This window comes from Rhinatrema bivittatum, chromosome 2 (genome assembly GCF_901001135.1).
Source record: "Rhinatrema bivittatum chromosome 2, aRhiBiv1.1, whole genome shotgun sequence".
Lineage (NCBI taxonomy): Eukaryota > Metazoa > Chordata > Amphibia > Gymnophiona > Rhinatrematidae > Rhinatrema > Rhinatrema bivittatum.
This window is the reverse complement of record NC_042616.1, coordinates 267,831,256-267,857,771: the sequence shown is the minus strand read 5'-3', so window position 1 is coordinate 267,857,771 and position 26,516 is coordinate 267,831,256. Positions and strand designations below refer to the sequence as shown.

Below are 26,516 nucleotides of genomic sequence, written 5' to 3'. Positions count from 1 at the left end.
ATGGAACCTATGTATCTAGAAGGCTAAGTATGACAGAGAATATGAATAAATATAACACAGAATTTAGATCCAGTTGTGCTGTTGCGTGAAGGTTTTATTCAGGGCTTGGAAATGCTTTTTTGAAAAGCCAAGTTTTTAGTCTTTTCCTAAATGTTAGAGAGCATGGCTCCTGTCTTAAGTCTGGTGGGATAGAGTTCCAGAGAGCTGGACCTGCTGAAGAGAAGGCTCTGAGACTCAAGGATTTATGATGGAAGGTTTTGGCCTTTGGAATTTGGAGAGACTCTTTGTAGTATTCCCTGATGGGTCTGACGGAAGTGTATTTTTTAAGTGGTATTTGTAGGTCGATTTGCGTGTGTTGGTTGATAGTTTTGTAAATGATGTTGATGGTTTTGTACATGATTCTATAATGGATTGGTAGCCAATGGAGGTTTTTGAGGATAGGGGAAATGTGGTCGATTTTCCTGGAATTTGTAAGGACTCTGGCTGCAGAGTTCTGAACCATTTGTAGAGGTTTAGTATAAGAGGCTGGGAGGCCTAGTAGTAACGAGTTGCAATAATCTAGTTTGGAAAAGATTATCGCTTGCAAGATTGTTCTAAAGTCCTGAGCGTGGAAGAGTGGTTTAATTCTTTTCAGAATATGCAATTTGTAGAAGCAATCCTTTGTGGTTTGATTAATGAATGGTTTGAGGTTGAGACGATTGTCTAGTATGGCTCCTAGATCTCTTACATGGGCTGTTTGAAGGAGTGTGGGTGGTTTTAGAAGTATGTTATTGTTTTCCGGTGATATGAGCAGGAATTCTGTTTTCGAAGCATTGAGCACAAGATTTAGACTGTTGAGGAGAAGTTTAATTTCTAATAAGCAAGTGTCCCAGTATTCCATTGTTTTTGAGATTGATTCTTTTATGGGGATCACGATCTGTACGTCGTCTGCGAAAAGGAAGTGTTTCAGGCTTAATTTTGTAAGTAATTGACATAGTGGTAGCAGGTAGACATTGAAGAGTGTGGGTGAAAGTGATGAACCTTGCGGCACCCCTCTATTAGATGGGTGGTATTGGGATTCTTTGTTGTGAATTTTGACTCTATATCCTCTGTTTCCTAGAAATGTTTTGAACCAGTTTAATGTGGCACCTGTTAAACCAATGTTTGCCAGTTGTTTTAGAAGGAGGGAGTGGTTGACAGTGTCGAAGGCCGCCGAGAAGTCGAGGAGGATTAGTAAATATGCTTGGCCTTTATCAATACCAGAGAGGAGGAAGTCCGTGAGTGAGAGTAGTAGCGTTTCTGTGCTTGCGGCTTTGCGAAAACCATATTGGTTTGGGGACAGAATACTGTGGTCTTCTAAGTAGTTGGATAGTTGGGTGTTTACCAATTTTTCCATGATTTTGGCTATGAAAGGGAGGTTGGAAATAGGGCGGAAGTTGTTGGGATCACATGCATTTAGATTAGGTTTTTTTAGTAGTGGCTTGATTGAGGCAGTTTTTAGGTCATCTGGGTAGATACCATGTGCTAGAGAGCAGTTTATGATATCTGCTAGGGTTTTTGCTATTGTGTCCGGGATGAGAAGAAGCATTTTAGAAGGGATTTGATCAAATGGGTGAGATGACGGTTTCATTCTCCTTAACGTCATTTGTATCTCTGTGATTGTTATGGGTTCGAAAGCATTTAGCTGGATGTCTTTGTTTTGGGGGAAAAATGTGTTATCTGGAGAAGTAGAGTTTGGAATCTGCTGATTGAGAAGATCCGATATTTTTTTGTTGAAATGAAGGGCCAGTTCATCTGCTTTAGTCTGGGCTTGTTCGGGTGGGATATCTGGAGTGATAGGTTTGGTTAGGCTTGAAACAAAGGCGAATAGGGCTTTTGAGTCACAGATGAGATGATGAACCTTCCGGGCATAATAGTCTCTTTTGGTTTTCAATGTGGTACTTTTGTATAGATGGAGTGATCGTTTGTAATCAGAGAGAGAGGCCGGTGAAGGGGCTTTGCGCCATTTTCTTTCTTTTTGCCGAAGTAGTTGTTTGAGCTTTCGTAGTTCATCATTAAACCAGGGTTGTTGTTTAGATGTATTAGAAGACCTTAATTTGGTTGTCAGTGGGCAGTAAGTGTTTGCTATAGATTTTGTTATTTTGGACCAATGTAGGTCATTTTTTAAGGCTTATTCTTATAGACATGGATCTAAATTTGCAGGACAAATATTTGACCAGTTTATACTTACCCTACAGTTTGTTTACCTTAGATGGAGCTATGTTGGATTGATCGTGGTGTGTTTTATATATTTTTGTGTTTTGTATGTTTGAGTGCTTTTATTATAGATATTTTGCACAGTGGACTACGGTTCCAGATCTTCCAACAGGCTTGGTTTTCAGGATATATTAGGATACGTTCATCATATATTTTTGTATATCTTTGATATTAGAACCCAGTTTATGCACACTTTGGTTATCCTGCAAATTACTCATTGGGAGAAATCAAGAAGCAGAGTTGGAGGCCTGTTGGTGTATATATCATACTTTGAAAAGGATATCAGGGAGCTGAGTATACTACAGAAAGGGCAACAAAATTAATAAAAGGTAGTAGGCTTAATTTATGGGGAGCTGTTTTCCAATTGAACATTTCTTCTTGAGGGTGGAAATAAAGGCAACTGAGGTGGAATCTGCTTGACCTGTATTATTATCTAGGCAGAAAAAGCATGTTAAAAATTAAGATTTCAAGTTTGGCAGTTTTAATGTTATGTATATTCATTGAATTGTGGTAGATCATGAAATAACATTTAAATCAGCATGTTGGTGATAGTTTTCCCGAAATAAAATTTTATATCTCTGAGAATATAGTAGAAAGAAAGTTTAAAAATGATACTGATCATGTGGGGAAGAAAGTTGAAAGTATGGTTTTTGAAACAAAAAAGAATGAATCAGACTTAAAAAAAATTGTAGATGTTTGAATTAATTCTTCTTTTCATGGTGTAGACTTCATTGTAGCTGAGAGAGAAATATCAACTCATAGGGCCATTGACCCACTAAGGGTCGGGCCTAATTAAGCTGGAAGCCCAAAGGAGATTGAGGAAGTTACTGGGACAAAAAGAACAAGATAAAAAGAAAAATATTAAAAATGTGAGTCTTTTCTATTTACAGGTAATGCAGGTGGTGAAGGAGCAAATAATGAGAGCATTGACTACCAAGCCTAGCTCACTGGATCAGTTCAAAAGTAAACTTCAAAATCTAAGCTATACAGAAATTCTGAAAATCCGTCAGTCTGAGAGGATGAACCAGGAAGACTTCCAGTCACGTCCAATTCTGTAAGTAATCTGACCCTAACCCCTTCTGGCGAGAATGTTTGTCAAGTGCAGATGCCATATGAGCTTTTGAGAGAAATTCCTCCTACGCACTATTACCCCTAAAGAGCTGAATTCCATTAGTTAATATGTAAGCATTTTTCCCTGTTGGGACACTCAGCCATTTGAATGACTCATCGGTCAATTCCTTGAAACCTGTAGTGGGTTTTTTTTTCTACAAACTAGTTTCAGCACTTTTATATGTCCTTGTTTGTGAATATTTGCATGATACGTTCAAAATGTCTTTTCTATCATTATAATCACGGGGACAGTAACTTTGAAACAGGCGCATGGGCACACTTGTGCATTCGTTTGCTGGCTCGTGTCCAGAGAGACAGCCAATTTATAACATACGTGCTATATGCACACATTATATAATATAGGCTGAGTGCGTGCAATTTTAAGTGAACACGCACATATGCACACAAATCCCACTGCATAAGTGGAGGGTTTTTAAAGAGGTACACGTCCACCCCATTGCCAGTTTCACCAGTTCGCCCAGTTAAGGGATAGGATTTCCCAAACCCCCCCCCCCAGTTTAATAGTCTCCCTTTCCACCTGTTAGCCCTGACCTTTAAAACCCCACTGACTAGCCTAGATTTTTTTGTTTTATTGCTTACACGCCATCCATGGTAGTAGTAAAGTCATGCAGCAGGGAACCCTGGCATGTGCCTGTGCACGTATTTATGTGCACATCACGTGGTCTTCCCCTGACAGGCCCCACACCTTTTTTAAAATTTTTGACTTGTGCGCGTAGTGGGAGGTACATGTGTACACGGGTAGCATTTAAAATCTGCTCAGCGCATGCCAGCCCAACTTGTGTGTGTATCTCCCACCTTTGGCATGTACAGTGCTTTTAAAATTTGCCTTTAAGAGCCTGATATTCAAGCCAGCTAAGTGGCTTTGATTTTAGCTGGACAGGTCAAGGTAGGGAATGGGCACTTTGGTGAGGAGTTGAGTTGGCCGGTTAAATTAACTGGCTAACTCAATATTCAGAATTGAGCTGACTGATTTATCCAGCCAACCATGCTCAGGCCAAAGGGCTGTCCTAAAGTTGGCCTGTTATGCATAGCCAACTAACTTTAAGATAGCTGGATATATTTAGGGACTTGGCTGCGCCGCTCAATATACAACACTAGTTAGCCAATTATGTATAACCAGCCAAGCAGCGGCAGAATATGGACCTCCTTGGGTTTGATATTCAAACATAACCAGATAAGTAAGTTAGCCAGATCCAGCTAACTTACAAGGGATATTCAGCAGCACAACTATGCTGCTGAATATCTGTATAAAATTTGCTAGTTACCCAGATAAGTCATATCCTGTTAGACCTGTTAGTCGGATATGTTAGACCTGTTGAGCAGGTCTAATATATCCGATTAACTTAACTGGATAAGTCTGAATATCGGCACTTGTCTGGCTAAGTTAACTGGACAAGTAGCTTCTCTCCGATCTGCCCATATCCCACCCACCACTTATCCAGATATTCAGCCACTGCCATTTATCCAGTTAAGTAGCGCTGAATATTGGCCTTCAAGAGCTTGATTCATCCCTAGAAGTCTGTGCCTCCACTAGGTGAATAGCGGTCACAAATAGGGTTTTCTTGAATATCTACTGTTGTAAAAGGGAATATTCAGCTGCTGTTTTTGTTGTTTTGAAACAAAACATTATTCAGAAGCACATGAAAAAAAAGATACTCAGAAGAGTACAGTAAATAGAGCCCATCTATAGTTTTCATTATCAAACTCTGTTCCACCTCTACCTCTAAAAGCTTTCATTCACCTCCCCCAAATTAAATAACTACTGGTTAGAGCTCACTGTAGCTTCTAAGTACTCCTGGGGTCTGGTGTGACCCATGCACCAGGTCAAAAGTCCAGAGCAAGGATGCTCATATTGGATCATGTACTGGCTGAAATCTGCACAGACTGGTGAATAGCTGGTAATGAGGAAAGGATTAGAGGAACTTGCAGCACATTGACAGATGAGTCCCAAAGCAGGAAACTTGCAACAAAACTGTTTACAGGAAACCTGGAGCATGAGCCAGTAGCAAAAGCTCATGAAAAGGAATCTGGAAACAGGGAAACTTTTCAAGGAATTGGCAAGCAGGAAGTTCAGTAACAAGCGTGCTGGTTGGCCACCTGGTTGCTGGGAACAACCTTCTGGATCCCAGCAACCCCTTTTAACTGAGCCCCGGCCAATCCTGATACTAAGGGGGGTACGACCATAATGGCTGTTCAACACAATCTCTTCTTCTTCCACTCACACTCACTCAATGTTGCTAGCTGGTCCAGAGGTTAGCGCTCCCATCCTGCCTCCTAAGGTGGCCTCAATTCAAGCCCTCATCAGGGCCAGCTTGAAAGGCAGGACATTGTCATTTTTTTTTTTAGCAGACTGTAATAAGCAAAGTTTGAGTGTTCATGGGTGTACTAGGATTTTCATTGATTCCTATGGAGCTGGAATGAATAAGTATTTCAGAGAGAATGGAGATGAAGCAATGTGGCAATAAAAGTGTGGAGAAGCATTTTTGTCATCTTGACCTTAGATTGCAATGATTTTATAACCCATGCATGCTCTGCAGTTCTCCAACCCTTTTTTATATGAGGAAACAGCATCACCCAAATGACTTTACCTGACTGAAAAGGGATAATTAGGCTCCTGCATATAATGCAGTGAAACAGCTAATGAATTATATAGCTCAGAGCTGCACGGATCTCAAATGTCTCATTATTGCCCAGTGCATAGCTATTCAGCTTCCCAATCAGCCTCAGCTCCAGCTTTGAATATTGATTTTTTTTTTTTTTTTATTTCCAGCCTTTGCACAAAGCTACTTGCCATGACCTTCTTTCTGGCTTCAAATTGGATTAATTGGTTCTTAGAACATGTTAAAAGTTTAAATGTACGTAAAATGTATATTTTCCTGTTCAAAGTGTGTATGTAGGGGAGGGATCAAATTAAATTTTGTCCTCATTGCAGCATCCTATAACAGTACAAAATGTATCTTCTCCTCAGTCAACCAAACTGCAGTAATGAGCCAGCTCTAGCTCCAAAACTGAGGTCTTCTGGCTTTCCACAAAAGAAATAAATATGGGCAGCAGCTGGAAATTTAAAAAAAAAAAAAACAGTATAAGGAGGAATTATTGTGTTTGGTCCAGTTGTGTTTTGTCAACCTTTTTCACTCCATTAAACTGCACTTCTGTGGATGTGTTTTTCAAATAACCTGCAAAGGCGAAAATCTCACTTTTCACTCTCTCCAGTTACCCTGCCCAGATTCAGAATGTAATCGTGGACCTTATAATCTTGTGATGTATCTTGTGATATGCTCTGTACATTAACAGCATTGTAAAAATGATAAGTATTTAATATACTGCAAAATAAAAAGCTAGGGGCTGGGGCCGGTCTTTAGAGTGAGTGTGTCTGGCTGGGAGTATGATACAATGGAATATTATCTTCACAGTGACTGAAATTATTTCATTTTAGTAAAGGGATTTTTTTTTTTCCCAGGGAGCTAAAGGAGAAGATACAGCCTGAAATCCTAGAGCTGATTAAACAACAACGACTTAACCGTCTTGTTGAGGGAACCTGCTTTAGAAAACTCAATAGTCGGCGACGGCAAGGTACTGCTCTGCTGGGGTACATACATTTTTTTAAAAAGTATCTGATGGTGGGTTTTGGAGCCTAAATCCAATCCCTGTTGGCTAAAAAGATGACAAAAATAGTCAAGCACATGATGTAGTGGGCCTGGCTGTATTTTCTCATGCTGGATAGGGGAAAGTACCAACACTACCCTTCCCCCACCCCAATAGCAGCAATTCACCCTTCTTCCTTTCACAGGCAAATTCACGCTTTGAGTCCACGCCCTGGGATCAAGCAGGGCCGGCGCATCCCATTAGGCAAAGTAGGCAGTCGCCTTGGGCGCTGTAATAGGAAGTACATCCCAGTACTCAGATTAAAGGGGAGCAAAGGAAAAGAGAGAGCCAGTTTAAGCAGAACGTGGGGGAGGGGAGAACTGCACCTCCCAGAGGGCCACAGAGCTGAGGGGGGAAAAGTTGCGCAAGACCAGGAACCAGGTGGTAACCTGATTAAGAGGGAGCTACTGGATACACAAAGCTGGTGGGGGAAACCAAACAGACGGGCCGATACAGTAAAGCGCGGCCGCAGTTACCCCGTTTCTAACCCGCTGTTTACTCACAATTTGGCCGCGTAAGTCCAACCCGCGATACACTATCCCTTTTAACCCATCCTTACCGCTTCTTTAAATCAACGGGTAACCCTTTCCGCCCGCGGCATGTATATGAAATGTAAACGATCGGATTAGCTATTCCCTCCCATTCAGTAACGTGCGCCCCGACTATCGCCTTTTTAACCTGCAGTTTAGCCGCGCGTTTAACCTGCTAACTTACCGCCTACCCTTACCCCTGCGTTAGAGGCAGGGGTAAGGGTAGGCGGCAAACTTTCCCCCAGCCCCCGCTCACCTGCCCTGGCCGCCGGACTCTGGGGCAGTCCCAGTCCTCTCTCCCCTCCTCGCGAAGCAAGGCACAGGGCAAAAAGCGACTCGACATGCTATTAAAATATTGTAAATAAAGTGTAACAAAAGTTAACTTACTTTTTCTTACAGTCCTCTCTGCCCTCCTCCGGAGGTGCGCACCGCGGCTCCCCTGCCTCCCGGGGGCAGCCGGCGGTGAAAGCGGCTTCCAGCGGCCCCCGCCGGCAAAGATGGATGAACGCACGCCCGTAGTGCATGGACGCTCGTCAGCAAAGGCGCATGAACGGGCGTGCGTGACGTCACGGCGTACGTTCATATGCTTTTGCTGACTTGGGCGCCCATCAATTTGGGTGCTCAAGCCAGCGCCTATACAGTAAAATGGATTGCGCTTTATGGACGCTCGTTGGACGTGGGTTGGACGCGGCTTGCATCTGCATGCCATTTAAATACAGTATCGAGCGGTAGGTGATCCGAACTGTGCGTGCGGCAAACGCGGGTGCACTGGGCACTAACGCACCTCTTTCTACCACACCTTACTGTATCGGCCCAAGAGGGAGGACAGAATGGGGAAAGGAGGAGAAACGGCTGGTATCTAACAGCAGAGAAAGTCCCCAACTGGATTGCAGCAGGCGGAGTAGGAAAAGCTGAAATCCTTGATATTGAAACATGAGTAATTCAGCTTGTGGGTTTCCTACAAAGAGAGAGGTGGCAATCCTCCCCAGCTACAGAGAAGTAAACGAAATGGGGTAGGGCAGCCAGTTTTGAACTGCCTTATATATATATATGAGTCCTTGCGCTGGGGACCAAACTGAACTGCCATATAGTGAGGTAATTGCGCTGAGGACAAAACTGAACTGCTATATAGTGAAATACTGGTGCTAGGGACAAAACAGCCAGCACTGAACTGCTTTATATTGAAGTACTTGGGCTGGGGAAAAACTAGACAGCAGGGAATGGCTGTCTATAAGGGACGGTACTAGAAGGGTGAACCAGAGCTAATCCAGACTCAGCTGTGTTTCTGGCCCTTTTACGGGCTCCATTGGTCATAGGATCTTGCAGAGAGAACTGACCTGGCGGGTGGTTACAGCACCAACCATTAGTGGGCGCCAAAGAGCAGCCATGTGGATTCCCAGCTGACCCTTAAAAAGGCGCCTTCTGGCCCTCACCGAGAGCCTTGACATGCGGTGGGCCAGCTCCAGCCTCGGCGGGAAGGTACCGGCTCATGCTTCGTGGGCTCTCCGCCGTAGACGCCCCTGCACTAAATGACAAATGTGAGAGGTGAGCAGGCACGTGTCCCCCCTCCCCAGGCACTGGCCAGCGCTTCTCTCTCCCTCACAGGCACTTGACAGCCTGCTAGCCGTGCAATAACCTGGTTCCCCCTTCACCTCACCTGTGGCTGCTGCTCAGGCTGGACCCTGGCTTGTGCCACCTCCCATCATCTTGCTTCGGCCTTCTCCATGCGGAAGAGGGAGAGAATGCGCGATCCCGTCTCCTGACAGGCAGGGAGAGGAAGCAGGGGCGGGGCTGACAGAGGGAGGAACCTCGTACTGTCCCAGCACCCTACGTCATGCCACCGAGACCGGGGGGGTGGCACGACAGGGTGGGGGGTGGGTGCAAGGCAGAAGGTTCGCCTAAGGAGCCTAATAACCTTGAACCAGCCCTGGGATCAAGTATATGAGCTTCACTCAAAAGGTACCTTCAGAAAAAATAAAACTTTTTATTTCTTCTGGGGTTACCAGTTGTAAGAAAAGAAATAAAGTTCAAATGATTATAGAGAAGCCTAGGATCATTAGACTGCAGTTAGTGGTTTCAAGGCCTGCATGTGCTAGATATCCATTACAGATTCTCATTTTGTTTGTTGTAACTGCCTGGGCCCGGATTATGATGCTTTCAATGTGGGCGCAGAAGCACCAGGCCTGGAAAATGGGGGCCCTGTGGAGGATGCCGCTGGGAAGAATTCTTGCTCCATGATACAAAAAGTAGAGCAGTGGAGTTGGTCCTCATTCTGGAGAAAGGTGCTGTTGGAATTCGGGAGCGGGTAGTCGAGGTGGGATGCCTCTCCCTTCAAGTCAGGGAAAGCTCAACCCCAATGTGGTACCAGCTCTCAGGTGGCATGTTTAAAAAAAAAAAAAAAGATCTTTCACAGGTCAGGGATTGACCTTGATACAGAATACTAAGGCCCCAGATGTGCAGAGAAGGGCACTTGAGAGGCATCAGGGATGCCCTCTGAATTCATCTCTCGTGGCACTGAAAAACCCCTCACCATTGGCGCTGACTATCACCCTGGTGTTGAGCCACCTATTTTATCTGGATCCAACATGGTCCATGGCATCTTCCATCAACACTTCCTTGGTGCAACCTAATAAGGCTTCGTCCTTGTCAAAGTGAATGTCTTGGCACATAAGCACAGGAGTCATACTATGGCATAGAAGGAAGTGTCACAGGTGTCGTTGGTCAGACCCTGGCACAGGTCAGCAAAATGTATCAATGCAACCAGCACATAGTGCTTTGAAAAAGGCTGCTTCCACTGCTACAGCTATGGCCTCAAGTTCCCAGTTGGCACCACCAGTGTTGGTGGCCCTGAGTGAGGATGAATCGATGTGGGTTTCTGAAAAGGATGTCTCTCCTCCAACTCTAGCACAACTGACTGTTAGAGCTAATGAAGAATTTATTTACCTCCTTTGGAAGATCATTCGAAAGTGAAGGAACTTTTCCCACATAGTCAGGCTGCTCAATCTCCCCAGAGGCTTACACTTCACCCGAGGGTCTCTTAGTGGTGGGAGTAAGCCCCCTTTTTAAGTGATAGATTTACCCCCTCCAGGGGAATCCCTTAATGGATCAGCAGGGGAGAAGTAGGATTAGTCCATTCAGACATCCTTCCAGAAGTTTCCCCTTTGGGTTGCCCTCATCATCATCGGGGTCACGGCTCAGCATGCCCCTATAGTCTGTGAAGAGGGATATTTGATGAGGATCCCTTCCGAGCCCTTACTGGACTTCCCCAGAAGATCTCTGTTAATTTCATTTCTTGAATAAACTGGCAAATACACTGTCCATCAGTGTTAGGAAAGAGGAAGACCCAAGAGCAGATGTCTTCAGGTTTCTTCAGTCGTCTTCAGTTTTTTCAGTCTCCAGTGGACTTTCCCATGCATAGGCTCCTCAAGAACCTACAGATGAGGATGTGGCAGATGCTGATATGATGCCTTCCAGTGGCCCAAAAGCTTTACCTAAAGCATAGGATGCAGGTTTTGGGGTCATTCACCTTCCACATAACTCTGTAGTGGTGGAATTAGCATTGTAGCGTGTGATGCACACTCATGATCACGCTAACATGCCTCCTGGGAAGGACCCTAAGGTGTTGAATACGTTTGGAAAAAAAAGACTTACAGGGATCCATGCTTAGCACTCAGATCAATTGTGTATATGGTGCAGTATTTGCATGAATAGTAGCAGAAGATGAAACTTTTTGACAGTATCATCAGAACCAGCACAGGTGGACTTCTATCGAGCAGTAGAGGACATAGAGAAGTGTAAGAGGCATTTGGTCTGCTCTGTATAAGAAGCTTTTGATACTGCAGCCAAGACTTTGATCACTTCCAAAGGGAACTTGAAGATTTGAGTGGTTAAGAGCAAGAGGCCTTAGTATACACATGCATTATGATCTGGTGGATGTACCCTGTACAGGCACAATTTGTTTGGTATCAAGGTAAAGGAGACAGTGACTCTGCTAAGGAGCATTAATGCACCCTGATGTCTTTGTCAGCAGCAGTGAGGGACCAGCCTAACAACAGGACATTTCCTATAAGTGTCCATTCTTCCAAAGACATTCTTTCTGCTCTTGTCAATGACATCTAGTTTCTCAGCAGCAATAACAGCCTCCTGGAGGGCAACAGGAGAGAAAGGCATCAGCAAAGGCCCAACAGCAGTTGCAGCCTAAACCCGACTGGTTTATAATGTCCTTGAGGCCTGTCTCTTCCAGTGGAGGAAAGTCTAGGCCTTTCTTCTGAAATGGATCAGTTTCACCAGGGACCAGTGGCTCCTGAAACTGTGGAATATGGCTATCAATTGCATTTTTCTCACCCTTCTCTGACAATCAGATTTTAGTCTTCAGCTCCAACTCTTGTCAATCTGCACAACTTCAGCTGGAAGTACAGTCTCTTCTTCAGAAGGCAATTGAGTTTGTCCCTTCACAAAATTGTGGCCAGGGATTCTATTCCAGGTATTTCTTAAATTCCAAGAAGTCAGGAGGATTGAGCCAATACTAGACTTACAGAAACCGAACAAGTTGTTGGTTCAGGAAAGGTTCAAGATGAACTCCCTCCAGACTATTCTTCCTTTTATTCAACCAAGGGATTGGATATGTGCTCTGGATCTGAAGTATGCTTATGCACACATTCCCATTCAGCCAGTCAGTCGGATGTTCTTCAGGTTTATGGTGAAAAACATGCACTTTCAGTACAAGGTGCTCCCCTTTGGCCTCTCCACGGCCATGAAGATGCTTATAAAATGTCTTGCAGTAATGTCGACGCTGCTTTGTCAGTTGGGAGTTTGCATATTCCCATACTTTGGCAATTGGTGATGGATCCAACTTTATCAAGGGTTCTGGAGTCCCTCGAAACAACCATCATTTTCTCCAGTCCCTGGGTTTCATGGAAAGCTTTTCCAAGTCCAAACTGGTTCCATCCCAAAGAATCCTATTCATAGGACCCTGGATAGACTTACTTCAAGACAAAGTGATTCTCACTGTTGAAAGAACCGCATTGCTGATAGGACTAGTTCGGTCTTTTCTACAGCAGGACTGAGCAGTCAATAATGGGTTTTCTTGGACACATGGCTGCACCAGTACATGTGGTTCCTCTGACTCATCTGCACATGCAGAGCCTTCAATGGACCCTCCAAAGCCAGTGGGATCAGCTCTATCAACTATTATCCTACCAAATCTCTATGATTCCCAAAATGAGAGCATCCCTTCAGTGATGGATTAATATGTAGGTTCTAAAGGTAAGTATCTCATGTCCCCAGCATCGTGACTCTGTCTATCAACAGTTCTACCAAGGGGGTGCACACTGGAGAGGCATGGAATCAAGGATCGTGATCCCTGGGGAGAGTCATCTGCAAATTATCCTTCTGGAGCTGCAAGCCATCCACTATTCTCTAAGGGCTTCCTCTCACCTGCTCATGAGAATCTTGATGCAGACAGAAAACCAGGTAATCATGTTCTAAATAAATAGGTAAAATCTGGTCATGGGCAAAATATAACAATCCACAAGCACAGTAAAGGAGCAAGTACTGCACTCCAATTAAATTATCCAAGCATCAAGGGAAATGCAGAAATGTGAAATCAGTCCCAAACTTCAAGTTTCATGAGAAATATTTTTTAATTCATTATCACGGCAAACTCCATTGCTCAGAAGACACAAATGTTCATAGACCAAGGGGTCCCCCGACACGGACCCGTGTTTCGCCAAACGCGGCTGCGTCGGGAGGGACAGTAATTTTTAGCGGCATTCAAAGCTATGAACAGAACAAAACAATTTAAGTCAGATATACACGGGACATGATACAAAAAAAAGGATCCCATAATTCTCATCAACTTCGGCATGATGGAACTATGATATAAACTACATTAATTTCCATAACTTAATCCACGGAGAAGCACAATCAGTGCTTACAGACCACGGCTGCTGTTCAGAGAAATATTTGGCGCCAAACAAAATTAAAAAAAAAATTAAAATTAAACGCACCGTGTAATACATGCTGCAGGCTGCACAAAACTGCTAGTACAAAGCTACTGTCCCTTTGAGACATGTTATTGAGACAACAGTGGGGTCCTAGTTGCCAGTTTCAGTATTTGCTCCACAATACAAACTTCATCTTTGGATTCCCCAAGCATTGTGGTTAATTAATGCTTGCTTGTCAATGGAGAAAGTAAGCTTGCTTACCTGTAAACAGAAGGGTCTTGGGGTGGGGTAGGGTAGGAGGTATCCAGCCTTCCAGGGCTAGAATTTCTTGTGAAGGGGCAGAGTTGGGGGGGTGGGCAGGGGGAAAATGTACCTTAAGATTTTTTTTTCATTTATAACTACGAGCCGCCTGCAAGGGCAGCAGGAGATGGGACAGAGAATCTAAGCAGAGCCCTATAGATTTTTACATTACTTGGGGGGGCATTCTTGGGGCTAAGAGGCCCCTTTACTGCCAGGCTGCAGGTGCATTGGGATGTTCATTAATGACCCAAATCACCCATGGGAAATTAGCTACAACTCCTGAGTTGTAGCTAAATTCTAGTCTGTCAATGTGACTTGCAAATTTTTTGGCAAGCTGCCTTATTTAATTTAGCATAGTTTAGGGTAGTTTGCATGTTAATGAGCTTATTTAAATATGCATAGTGCCAGGGCTCAGGTCACACAAGATATTTCAAATACCTCGCATTATCCCCATGTTAGGTCATTTACCATGGAGAAAATGGCCTAATATGGCTTAGTGAATGAGGCTATCAAATTGTTACATTTTGCACAGGCTTCGTCACCTGAAATTTCACATTTCTAAAAAGGCTGATACAGCACTTTCTCCCTTATACTGCTTCTCATTATTGTATTCATAAATGATTAATGGAGAATAAGAAATTCAGTATTTTTATAGCAACATTCTGACATCCTTACTAACACGGAAGCTGCAATTCTTTTACTAGAAAGAGGAAACCCATGATTAGCCAGAGTACTTCTTTTTGAGACAGTAGACCCCTGAGCCGAGGCGAGTGTGGTCCTACCTGAGAGAGGATTCACCAGGCTCTTGTCATCAGGAGGCAGATCTAAGTACCAGTCCAGGGTCGAGGCCAGCAACAGACAACAGAATCCAGATACCGGTCCAAGGTCGAGGCAGGCAGCTAGCAGCGGAATCCAGTAAACAGTCCAAGGGCCGAGACGGGCAGCAGACAACAGAATCCAGATACCAGTCCAAGGTCGAGGCCAAGAGTCAGTCCAGAGGGCAAGGAGCAGGACGGGTACGGAGAGGAGGCAGGAACCAGGAGGCTAAGAACAAGGGCAGAAAGGCACTAAGGGGGCAGGAACCAGGCACGAAGAGGAGCAGAATCAACGCAGCTAGCAGCTTCCAGGCGAACCTGTTGCAGAGGCAAGGCTGGAGAGCAGGGACCAGGCTGAAATAGTCCCTGCTTGATGACGACAGGAGGGAACCGCGGGAACCTTCCCGCTGCAGTCCCTCTATGACCTGACATGTGGTGCACGCGTGCGCCTATGCTGCAGTCGGGTTCGGGGTGCTGGCGGCATTCCCTGTTGCTGTGAACGATCGCGGCGGCGGTGTTTTCTTACAGCCGCCAAAGAGGACTGATCTGCTCCGGGACCCCAACGGGTGAGGGAAGCCGGCAGTGCACTCCCGTGGCCGGCAACTGTTAACACTTCTTCTATGACTTGCTTGTGAATATTCACACAGATTAAATGGGAAATCATGGATCACGTTCTGAAAATGTAAAACCCTCAAAGGGAAATTAAGAGTAGATCATTTTCTCCTTCCCTTTAAATGTGTCCAAAATTTGGATTCCCCCCTCCCTCGTCCTCCACCCCTGAGGTAGGTATTCTGTTAAGAAAAAAAATTTATGGTAAGGATGGTCAAATATGTGGGTTGAAGAAGGTTTAACACCCATGGATCTAAGAAGCGTTTCTTTTGGTCTGCAGCTCCAGCTTAATGTTACATCCAGGCAAAAGCCCACATTTGTAGTGCTTACCAAGTAAAATTGAGACGTCAAGAGAATTTGAGGATTTACTTACATTATGTCTAGATTTAAGTACTGTAAGAGAATGGTAGAGGAGTTTCTGATTTACAGAGCTGCAGTCCTCTGTGTGATGAATGAAAGGACTCTCTGTATTTGAAGAGAAATCCCCTGATCTACAGCAGTATTTCATTCATAGTTCTCATTTTTTAAATCAATCCTCTAGACTCTTAGAGAAATCTGTGTTTTATGCAATCTTCACTGGACAGAAGTCAGGAGGAGGAGGAATAGAAATACATTTGATGTGTGGGTATTGAAAACTGCTGGCTATTTGCAGATAATTTTATGTAGAATGTACTTTTCCAAAGCAGTGGGAAACCATTATGGCACCCGGACAAAGGTTTTGATTATCCAGGACTTGTGGTTAAAGTTCAGAATAGGATTTTAAAAATACATATAACGACATGACTGCAATACTGCGAGAGAAGCAACCAATTACAACATCCAAAACTTAAAGTTGCTGCCCTTCGAAATCTACATCTGATTTTGCATGCACAAGACTTAAGAACATAAGCTGCCATACTGGGTCAGACTGAGGATCCATCAAACCCAGCATCCTGTTTCTAACAGTGGCCAATCCAGGTTACAAGTACCTGGCAAGTACCAAAATATTAAATAGATCCCATGCTACTAATGCCAGTAATAGCAGTGGCTATTCCCTACATCAACTTGATTAGTAGTAGTTAATGAGCTTCTCCAGGAACTTATCCAGACCTTTTTTAAACCTAGCTACACTAACTGCCCTAACCACATCCTCTGGCAACAAATTCCAGAATTTTAATTGTGCATTGAGTGAAAAAGTATTTTCTCCAATTTGTTTTAAATGTGCTACTTGCTAACTCATGAAGTGCATCCTAGTCCCGTTATCCAAAAGAGTAAATAACCGATTCACATTTATCTGTTCTAATCCTCTCATGATTTTATAGACCTCTATGACGAGTGAGGTAATCAAATTTGCAGATGATACAAAATTATTCAGAGTAGTTAAATCACAAGCAGGATGTGATAAATTGCAGGAAAACCTTGTAAGACTGGAAAATTGGGCATCCAAATGGCAGATGAAATTTAATGTGGTAAGTGCAAGGTGATGCATATAGGGAAAAATAACCCATGCTATTGTTACACAATGTTAGATTCTGTATTAGGAGCTACCACCCAAGAAAGAGATCTAGGTGTCATAGTGAACACATTGAAATCATCGGTTCAGTGTGCTGCAGCAGTCAAAAAGGCAAACAGAATGTTGGGAATTATTAGAAAGGGAAAAGTGAAGAAAACGGAAAGTGTCATAATGCCTCTGTATCGCTCCATGGTGAGACCACACCTTGAATACTGTGTACAATTCTGGTCGCCGCATCTCAAAAAAGATATAATTGCGATGGAGAAGGTACAGTGAAGGGCAACCAAAATGATAAAGGGGATGGAACAGCTCCCCTATGAGGAAAGACTAAAGAGGTTAGGACTTTTCATCTTGGAGAAGAGACGGAATATGATAGAGGTGTTTAAAATCATGAGAGGTCTAGAACGGGTAAATGTGAATCGGGTATTAACTCTTTTGGATAATAGAAGGACTAGGAGGCACTCCATGAAGTTAGCATGAGGCACATTTAAAACTAATCGGAGAAAGTTCTTTTTCACTCAACACACAATTAAACTCTGGAATTTGTTACCAGGAGATGTGGTTAGTGCAGTTAGTGTAGCTGGGTTTAAAAAAGGATTGGATAAGTTCTTGGAGGAAAAGTCCATTACCTGCTATTAATTAAGTTGACTTGGAAAATAGCTACCTCTATTACTAGCAACAGTAACATGGGATAGACTTAGTTTTTGGGAACTTGCCAGGTTCTTATGGCCTGGATTGGCCACTGTTGGAAACAGGATGCTGGGCTTGATGGACCCTTGGTCTGACCCAGTATAACATGTTCTTATCATATCTCCCCAGGCCGTCTCTTCTCCAAGCTGAACAGCCCTAACCTCTTTAACCTTTCCTCATAAGGGAGCCATTCCATCCCCTTTATGATTTTGATCGCCTATCTCTGTACCTTCTCCAGTGAAGCTATATCTTTTTTGAAAAAGTGACCAGAATTGTATTTTTATTTATTTATTTATTTAACATTTTTTATATACCGAAGTTCTAGCAACAATGTTGCTAATAGAGATGTGAATCGGAACTGATATCGGATCCGATTCTGGTTCCGATTCACATCTATAGAGATGTGAATCGGAACTGAAATCGGATCCGATTCTGGTTCCGATTCACATCTCTAGTTGCTAATCATTTCGGTTTACATATAACATTGGGGTGACTTAACATGTGTGTCTTACATGGAACATGAACTTGGAGAAAATTGAATAAATACTAATAACAAATAACATTAAAAACAACAGTAGTAATAGAAATGTTATATACAGGCGATTAAAATCAATTATGAATAAGGTACACAGTACTCAAGATGCGGTCTCACCATGCAGCGAATCAGAGGCATTATGACATTTTGTGTTTCAATCACCATTCCTTTCCAAATAATTCCTTTCATTGTTTGCTTGTTTGACTGCCGCAGCACACTGAGCTGACGTTTACAATGTATGATGCCTACATCTTCTTCCTGGATGGTAGTTCTTAATATGGAACCTAACATTGTGTAACTACAGCATGGGTTATTTTTTCTCATTATGCATCACCTTGTACTTGTCCACATTTGGATGCCCAATCTTCCAGTTTCACAAGGTCCTCCTGCAATTTATCACAATCCGCATGTAATTTAACTACTCTGAATAATGTATCATCTGCAAATTTGATTATCTCACTTGTCTTATCCCCTTTCCAGATCATTTATAAATATATTGAAAAGCACTAGTCCAAGTACAGATCCCTGAGGCACTCCATGGTTTACCTTTATCCTAGTCTCTGTTTCCTGTCTTTTAACCAGTTTGTAATCCACGAAAGGACATTGCCTCCTATCCCATGACTTTTTAGTTTTCTTAGAAGCCTCTCATGAGGGACTTTGACAAATGCCTTCTGAAAATCCAAATACACTACATCTACCGGATCATCTTTATCCACATGTTTATTAACCCCTTCAAAAAATGAAGCAGATTTGTGAAGCAAGAATTCCCTTGGGTAGATCCATGCTGGCTGTGTTACATTAAGCCATGTCTTTCTATATGCTCTGTGATTTTGATCTTTAGAATAGTTTCTACTATTTTTCCCGGTACTGAAGTCAGGCTTCACTGGTCTATACTTTCCCAGATCACCGCTGGAGCCCTTTTTAAATATTGGGGTTACATTGGCCACCCTCCAGTCATCAGGTACGATGGATGATTTTAATGATAGGTTACAAATTTTAACTAATACATCTGAAATTTCATTTTTTAGTTCCTTCAGAACTCTAGGGTGCATACAATTGAGTTCAGAGGATTTGTTGCTGTTTAATTTGTCAAACTGGCCTACTACATCTTCCAGGTTCAGCATGATTTGGTTTAGTTCCTCTGACTTGAAGACAATGAGCTTAAACCATCACTAAATAAAGAGTTTAGATTTATTTCAGAACTATGAGAGTCATCTCCATGGAAGACTCTCCAAATAGGTTATGACATGCTCCCAGGGTTGTTGCAGACCTTCCTTTAAGTTGACTCATTCTAGGTCCTGAATGATTTCAGTAAAGATTTTAGAGGCTTTAGATAAGCTTCTCTGTAACCTTTCTGGAAGATCTGCAGAAGCATTTGTGGATTGTTAGAATTGTCATTGAGCAACATCGGCAGTTTAATCATCCCTATAAAGAAATATCAAATTTCTATACATAAAACTGGTTCCCTGATTCTCTGATCGTCTGCATACCTTTAAACAACAGGGCTGAAAGTAACAGAGGAAGTGGAGGAAATTTTTAAACAAGGATGACAAACCTTGATGCAAACAAAAATAAATCCACATATAATAAAAGTATCGCTTCTGGATAGGAAGAACAAAATGTTTGTAGTCCAAAAGCTTATCAGCATTCCCTTAAGAATAATATTCCATATTATGAATGATTTCTTGAATTATCCTGAACCATCTTTGACTATGAATGAATCTGCGAGCTTCTGTAACAATCTTGCTAAGTATTTCTCAGATAAGATTCTTAGGATCCATCTTGAATTAGATGACTCGATGGATGAGCACCTTTGTTCACAGGTCACAGCTGTCTTTGTCTTCTCCTGCTAAGTTCACAACATTTCATCTAGTGGTTTGCAGAGATGGAGACAAGTTTTTTGAAAAAAATAAGGCCCACAACTTGCTTGCTGGACCCATGCTCCTCGTGGTTACTCTAGTCTTCTAGTGAGGGATTGTTAAACAGTATCATAAATTGTTAATGACTGTATCTTTACCTAACAGCTTCTTGTCAAGCCCTTTAAGAACTATCATAGTTCATCCACTCTGAGCTCCAACAACCCAGAAAGTTACAGACCTATCTCTAACATTCCCGTTTTAGGTAAAGTAATTGTGAATTTGGTCTCCTAATAGCTGTAGAGTATAATAGAGGAAACTTGACTGTTTGGACCCTTGTCTATCAGACTTTTCATCTAGTTTTAACACAGAGAGTGCCTTAGGAACCCTATTAGATGACCATCATCTAGAGCTGGACTGAGAAAATGTCTCTTTTGGCCCTTTTAAACTTCTTCACTGCCTTTGAAACATCCAGCTATCATGTTGTGTTGTCTCATCTATCAGAATTGGTTAGGATGGTTTAGGTCCTTTTTAGAGGGTTAGTTTCAGAGAGTTATTCCAGGTGAGTTCTCTTCTCATCCTAGGCCTTTGGCTTGTAGGGTATTTCAAATTCTATTTTATCTCCTGCTGAGGCCCAAATGAAGGCATAGGTAACTGCTTAGGGCACCATATTTTGAAGGCATCAAATACCCAGACCAAAGAGCTTGCTCAAAAACCGCATATTGGTGCTACTTCAAAGATGAACTATTGTTCCACTCTGCCCCCCCCCCCCCCCACACACACACACACACACTCAAAACTCTCTGGTCCTGCCTGTACATGCTAAAATCTTCAATCCTGCCCTATACTACCCTTGTTTTTATTAACAAGTTGCATAGCATAGGGAAAGATCTACAAAGATTTGGCCTGTGCTATTTATTCCCATAAAAGACTCTTTAAGAGATACGTTAAAACTTTGGGATATTTATCTCAAGTCAATAAAACAACTGTTGACTCATATGTCGTTAGTCCTAAACAATTCCAAAACGGAAATTTTGTTTATTTCTAACAAGGTGACTGAAAAAATTAGAGCAGACATTTCTTCTCTTTCATCGACCTATAAGATTCTTTACGATGTTAGAGATTTGGGTCTCAGATTGGATTCAGAACTAAATATGAAAGTCTCAATAAAAGCTGTTATAAAAGATGGCTTTTATAAACTTAGAGTGCTAAGAAAACTGAAGCCATTGTTACTTGCTAATGATTTTAGAATAGTATTACAGGCTCTGATTTTACCAAAAATAGACTATTGCAATGCGATGTTCCTGGGTGTTCCATTATCCACTATTCGCCCGCTGCAACTTTTGCAGAATGCTGCGGCTCGACTGGTGGCTAATTCTAACAGATGCGATCATATTTCGCCTGTATTGATGACGCTCCACTGGCTCCCTGTACATTATCGGATCCAGTATAAGTGTCTTACACTTATTCATAAGCCATTTATGGCTCTAATTCTGAATGGCTTAATGCTTCTCTACGATTACATGTACCAGCTCGTAGTCTGAGATCACTGGGACAGGCGTTATTAACGATTCCATCTCCTAAACTGGTGCGCCTGGTATCAGTCAGGGAGAGGTCACTTTCCCTGACGGGTCCTAGGTTATGGAACTCTCTCCCAGTTGATATTCGTCTTGTGGACAACATTGGTAGCTTCAAGAAACAGATAAAGACCTGGTTATTTCAGCAGGCATTTAAGCAAGCTAGCTGATTTTTAGAGTAAGTGTCTGGAGGAAGGGAGGATTTAATTATCAGAGGTTAGATTATTTTAAATATTTTAGTTGTTAAAACTGTTTAATGTTTAATTTTAAATATAATTTTATGATATTTTTTAAAGGAATGTAACCTAGATAGGTTTTGATTTGATTTGTTATTTGGAATTTGCTACTGCAAATTCAACAATTGTAAACCGGCTTGACGTGTACTTGAAAGTCGGTATATAAAGATGTATAAATAAATAAAAATAAAATAAATAAATAACTATATATGGATGATGCATTGCTGTGCATTTCATTTAGACCAGATGGTCTCTACGCTATTTAGATTTTTAATTAATCTGAATAAAATTATAAAATGAATGAAAGTAAATAAACTGAAACTTAATCCCAGTAAGATTGAGATGCAATGGATAGAAAATTCAGGAATTCTTAAGTCAGTAGCTTTGGTGTCATCCAGGACTTGACTTTATCAATGTGTAGCTGTTTCCCTGTTTGGGTGCTCTGTCCTAGACTAGGGGGACTAAGGGTTTGAGTTCAGGTCCAAACAGGGAGGAAGACTTCTCTTCCAAGGCCTCTGGCATTGTCAATCACCGCCTCTGTGACAACTTTATAATTAAATTTAGAACTCTCCAGGAGGTGCCAAATAGTGTAGTACAATAGCAGGGAAGTCAAAATCTGAACAATTAGAAGAAATCTGGAGGAATCCCCTAGTAAGGCAAAAAGGGGTGAACTGGTAGACAAAACCACTCTTGAGTCTGTGATAGGTGTTCAGATAAAATAGTCTTTACTATAACTTAAAAAGGATGATCCAGGCCACAATACCAAAAATCAAAAACCGCATCAGAAATATGACAAAGAATATTATTGTCAATTTGTCCATCTTAGGTGTTACCTCTCTCCTCACTTCCCTTGCACCATTATCCATGGAGAAAAAAGGTTTTCACCCTGTAATGTTGAGTAACTGAAATGGGATTCCAGTATAAAGTCAATCAAAAATTAGAAGAATATCCCCAGACACAAAAACTCAGGGTAACAGTCCCTAAGTACAAAAACATCCAAAACTCTACTTTGGTCAAACTCTTAAACTTCTTTCTCAACTGGGAAAATTCTCAGTCAGTCCATATCTCAAAACTACCTCAATTTATTCTTACCCTTGCTTCTTCAGATCGCTCAGGAAATAAGATCCATGTCCCAGTCCTTTGGGATACCAGGGGTACACCCTTCCCTTCAGATTGGCCAAGTTCAAAGTCCAGAAATCTTATTCAGAAGTCTATCAATGTCCAAATGTGAAAAGAGAAGAGCAGAGGCCCACCCCAACAAGTAGTGGACAATCTTTTCTTGAGATCTTGTGAAGAATCTCAAATTCTGCTATTCTACCTCAAAATCCTGAGGGGATCCAAACTTCTCAATCATGACTGAAATTCCTTCAGGATTTTTTTCTCCTAAGCTGAAATCCTGGGGGAGGGGGAATCTCCTACTCCTCCAACCTCTTGCCTAAAATCCTTTGGAATCTCCGCTGCTCCCCTCACCAACTCTTAAGCTTCTCCTTCCCACTCGCTTTTGAGTTCCTGGAGGAATCTCTAGCAGTGACTCCTATCTCGTCCTCTGTCGCCTTCCCACTAAAGCACTGAGTATGCGCCAGGGGATTATATATCCTAGGTGCCATACCCCCAGCAATGGGAGGAATTCTAAAATACAGAAACCCCTCCTACTATCCCTAGCTAGAAAATCACTGGGAAATATTAGTGATTGGCAAAACCCAGTCACAAATGGAAGCTCAGATCTCTGCTGTCTGTAAAAGTTGCTTCTTTCACTTATGCCAGTAGGTTCAGTAACTTTGATCAGTTCTTGATTAACATGTGTTAACTACTGTCATGCATGCTCTGGTCTCTTCTCATCTGGACTTTTGCATCTTGCTGTATGTTGGATTACCATCAAAAAATTTTCAGAAGCCACAGTTAGTTCAGAATGCCACTGCACATCTACTCACTGGTGCAAAATTTCAGAAGAGTATTTCTGCTGCATTAGAGGACCTGCATTGTGTCCCAGTGAGCCATTGTATCTCTCTTATAATTTTGATCCTTGTTTTTAAGCTTTAAAAAGGCTTGGGACCTACCTGTCTAAAGAAGCACCTGACACCTTATGTCCCTGGTGGTAATATTCATTCAGCAAATGAGGCACTATTAACCTCTGGCACCTCTGGCGAAAGCAATCCCAGAACACACCATAGGCTGATCTCATGGGCTCAGGAATGAATTATGAAAAGGAACCCATTTATCAGATGATTATTTACCTTTTAGGAAATTGTTCAAAACATGGCTTTTTAAACAGGTTTTTAAATCTTGTGTTGAGGCTGATGTTATGAATTCCTACTTTTAATGTTTTAGGCTGCTGTTTTGATTGAAATAAGATTATATAGTCGGCCCTTCTGGCTTCAAGCATGGGAATTTGTCAGTAAAACCTTTCCTCTTCACACACATATCACATACTGAATGGTTATTTCACGATCATATGATTTTCAACATGTACTTTCTCTCACTGTGCAAACTGTAGGGCATTCTCATTGCTTTAGCCTTAAAAATGATACTTAGTAATTGGAAAGACCATAATATGTTAAAAGTGACCTTTAAGTGGAATACTGTTTGTCTGACTTATAGATATGAAGCTGCGGCTTATCTGGCTCCTTGACGCATGGCAAGCTGTGTCGGATTTCCTTGGAACCCAGAGATTGTATTATGATTCTTGTTTTCTTATTAAGTATTTTAATGCAGTCTCTCTTCCTGTATTATTTTGGTACTTTTGTTTTTCGGTTCAGGCTTTTATACTATTTAAATAAAGAGAATGAACTTTAAAAAAAAAAGAAACAAGGAAGATTCCACATAAAGTCAACCTATCCGCAGTCCCGAAAACACCCAGAGATCGCCAGTGGGGACCAGAATTGTCTCTGGGATGTCCAAGGGGAAGATTTGCCACTGTAACAAAGTCTACTGTCCACACCTCAGATTGGTTCTGAAAAGAGTTTATTTCAAATCCAAAGCAAACAAGAATAGTCTTCAAGCAGATAATATCAATAGTCAAGCAGTCTAAAAGGAAAAGATACTTGCAAAACCCTCCTCCTTCCAATTAATTTCTTGGAAGTTAGAGGCTCACCAGCAAACATTCAGCCCCAAGGCCTTCGAGGCAGCATGTTTCAAAACCACAACTTCTTTCCTGAAGTTTCCCAGCAGGGGCTAGACCCTTTGTTCCTTAGGGTTTCCCCCCTCGTTTGGCTAACAGGAGTCTTCTTCAGTCCTTTCAGATTAGCAACTTTTTAAAAGAAATTAATATCCCTGCCTCAAGAGTCCTTTCACATACAGACTCTCTGGACTCTACCATAAGATGCCTGTGGAAGATTCTTATAAAGATTCTCACCAAACCCATCTCCTTTTTGGGTAGGTGGGATCTATCATGTGGAATGCCCTTCCTGAGGCATTACGTGCCTATGGGGATATAAAAGTGTTTAGGAAGCTTCTTAAGGCTCATTTGTGTAAGCAGGCCTTCTCAAACGGGGATATAATGTACCGTTGTTTGTGTAATTTTTAATGCTATTTTAATGTTTTATCTGTGGTGCTTTGTTTAATTTATTAAATGTATCGTGTTTTAATTATTGTTGTACTTCGCTTTGAGTTCCTTGGAAGAGCAGCTGATGGATTAGAGTTGAGTGAGTGATTGGTTTTAAGCATGTATAACAGCACCCCAGGCATCTTCCACCTTCAGGTGACGCTATGAACTGTTTTTCACAGAAACTTTGTACTCATCCCCGCCCCCCTCCAGCGGTTCTCTGTAGGATAAAGGCTGTATTTTGAATAGAGAGTAGGTGTAAGGGAGGGTGGTGGGGTGGGGAGGGAGGAGTGAAGGTGAAGCCCTTCCAAAGATAGTAGCAAGATCTTTCTTCTATGATGTGCCACAAAAGAAGAGCCGGAAAAAGAAACCCTTTTTATACAAATCATTAATAATCCAGCTGGGTAAAAGAGAAAATAAAACACTGCGATACAGCATGCGCTCTTCCAAGAGACTGTTTAATGCAGTAGCTCAGAGCTTTTATTAGTGACTCTTGAATAAGTATCTGATTGACAGGCAACCATTTCACAATCCCTGGTGATCTTTCTTCTCTCGTGACTGACCTGAAGAGTAAAATCACCTAACGGGAAGAATCCTCACAAAGCAAAACACTCCTTTCTTCCAGAAAACCATCTCTAGAGGAGCTCGGTTATTCAGAAGACTACAAAGGCATTTTGTTGTATAAAAAATATTTTTTTGTTCTGGTCACTCTTCCTATGCTTCCCCTTTGCTATATCATCCTGAAAATGTTAATGCATATTCTTCCAGTCTTCATGTGACATTTAATCTCATTGAGTGAAAACAACATCTTTTGACTCATAGGCTCCCGAGTGAAGGATGGAGCCTAAACATTGTTTGTTTTTCTAATCTTGCTAGATAAATTTTGGTATTGTCGGCTTTCGCCTAATCACAAGGTCCTGCACTACGGGGACTTGGAGGAGAGTCCCCAGAGAGAAGTACCCCATGATTCCTTGCAGGATAAATGTAAGTCATTAAAGCATTAATTTTTGATGAATGACCCCCCACTTACTAAGTTGGCTGTTTCTGAATATTGACCTCTTATCGTTTAGTCACAAATAGATCACAGTTTGTTTTGGTCTGGGTTGGATACATGCATTTCATTATGTATTATATTCTGCCTTGCACATCACTTTGATTTTATTTTCAGAAAGATAATTCAGTAAGTTAAATAAACTAAACTAAGAGGGTGGCCATAAAAAAATAAGTGCAGCACTCCCAGCAGGAACAAGGTTGTGCAAAACAAGTCTTACCATAGGGGAAGAATGTGTGCTTCTGGAGTCTTTGCTCCCAGGCAGACACTGAGACGAGTTCTGTGACATATACAGCTCCAGCAAGACACAAACTGTCCCCTTCCTGCA

The 26,516-nt window shown here is 42.0% G+C and overlaps 1 protein-coding gene across 5 annotated transcripts in view; it reads left to right on the top strand.

Annotated features, from left to right (window-relative positions):
• The window catches only part of ELMO1 (engulfment and cell motility 1), an 805,215-nt gene that overhangs the window by 751,097 nt on the left and 27,602 nt on the right, over positions 1 to 26,516 (top strand). For all 5 annotated transcript variants that reach the window (XM_029589504.1, XM_029589501.1, XM_029589503.1 and 2 more), the window contains 3 exons: positions 3,126 to 3,289; positions 6,827 to 6,939; positions 26,014 to 26,121. In XM_029589504.1, coding sequence (XP_029445364.1) covers positions 3,126 to 3,289; positions 6,827 to 6,939; positions 26,014 to 26,121 — 385 coding nt within the window. The remainder of the gene's footprint in view (positions 1 to 3,125; positions 3,290 to 6,826; positions 6,940 to 26,013; positions 26,122 to 26,516) is intronic.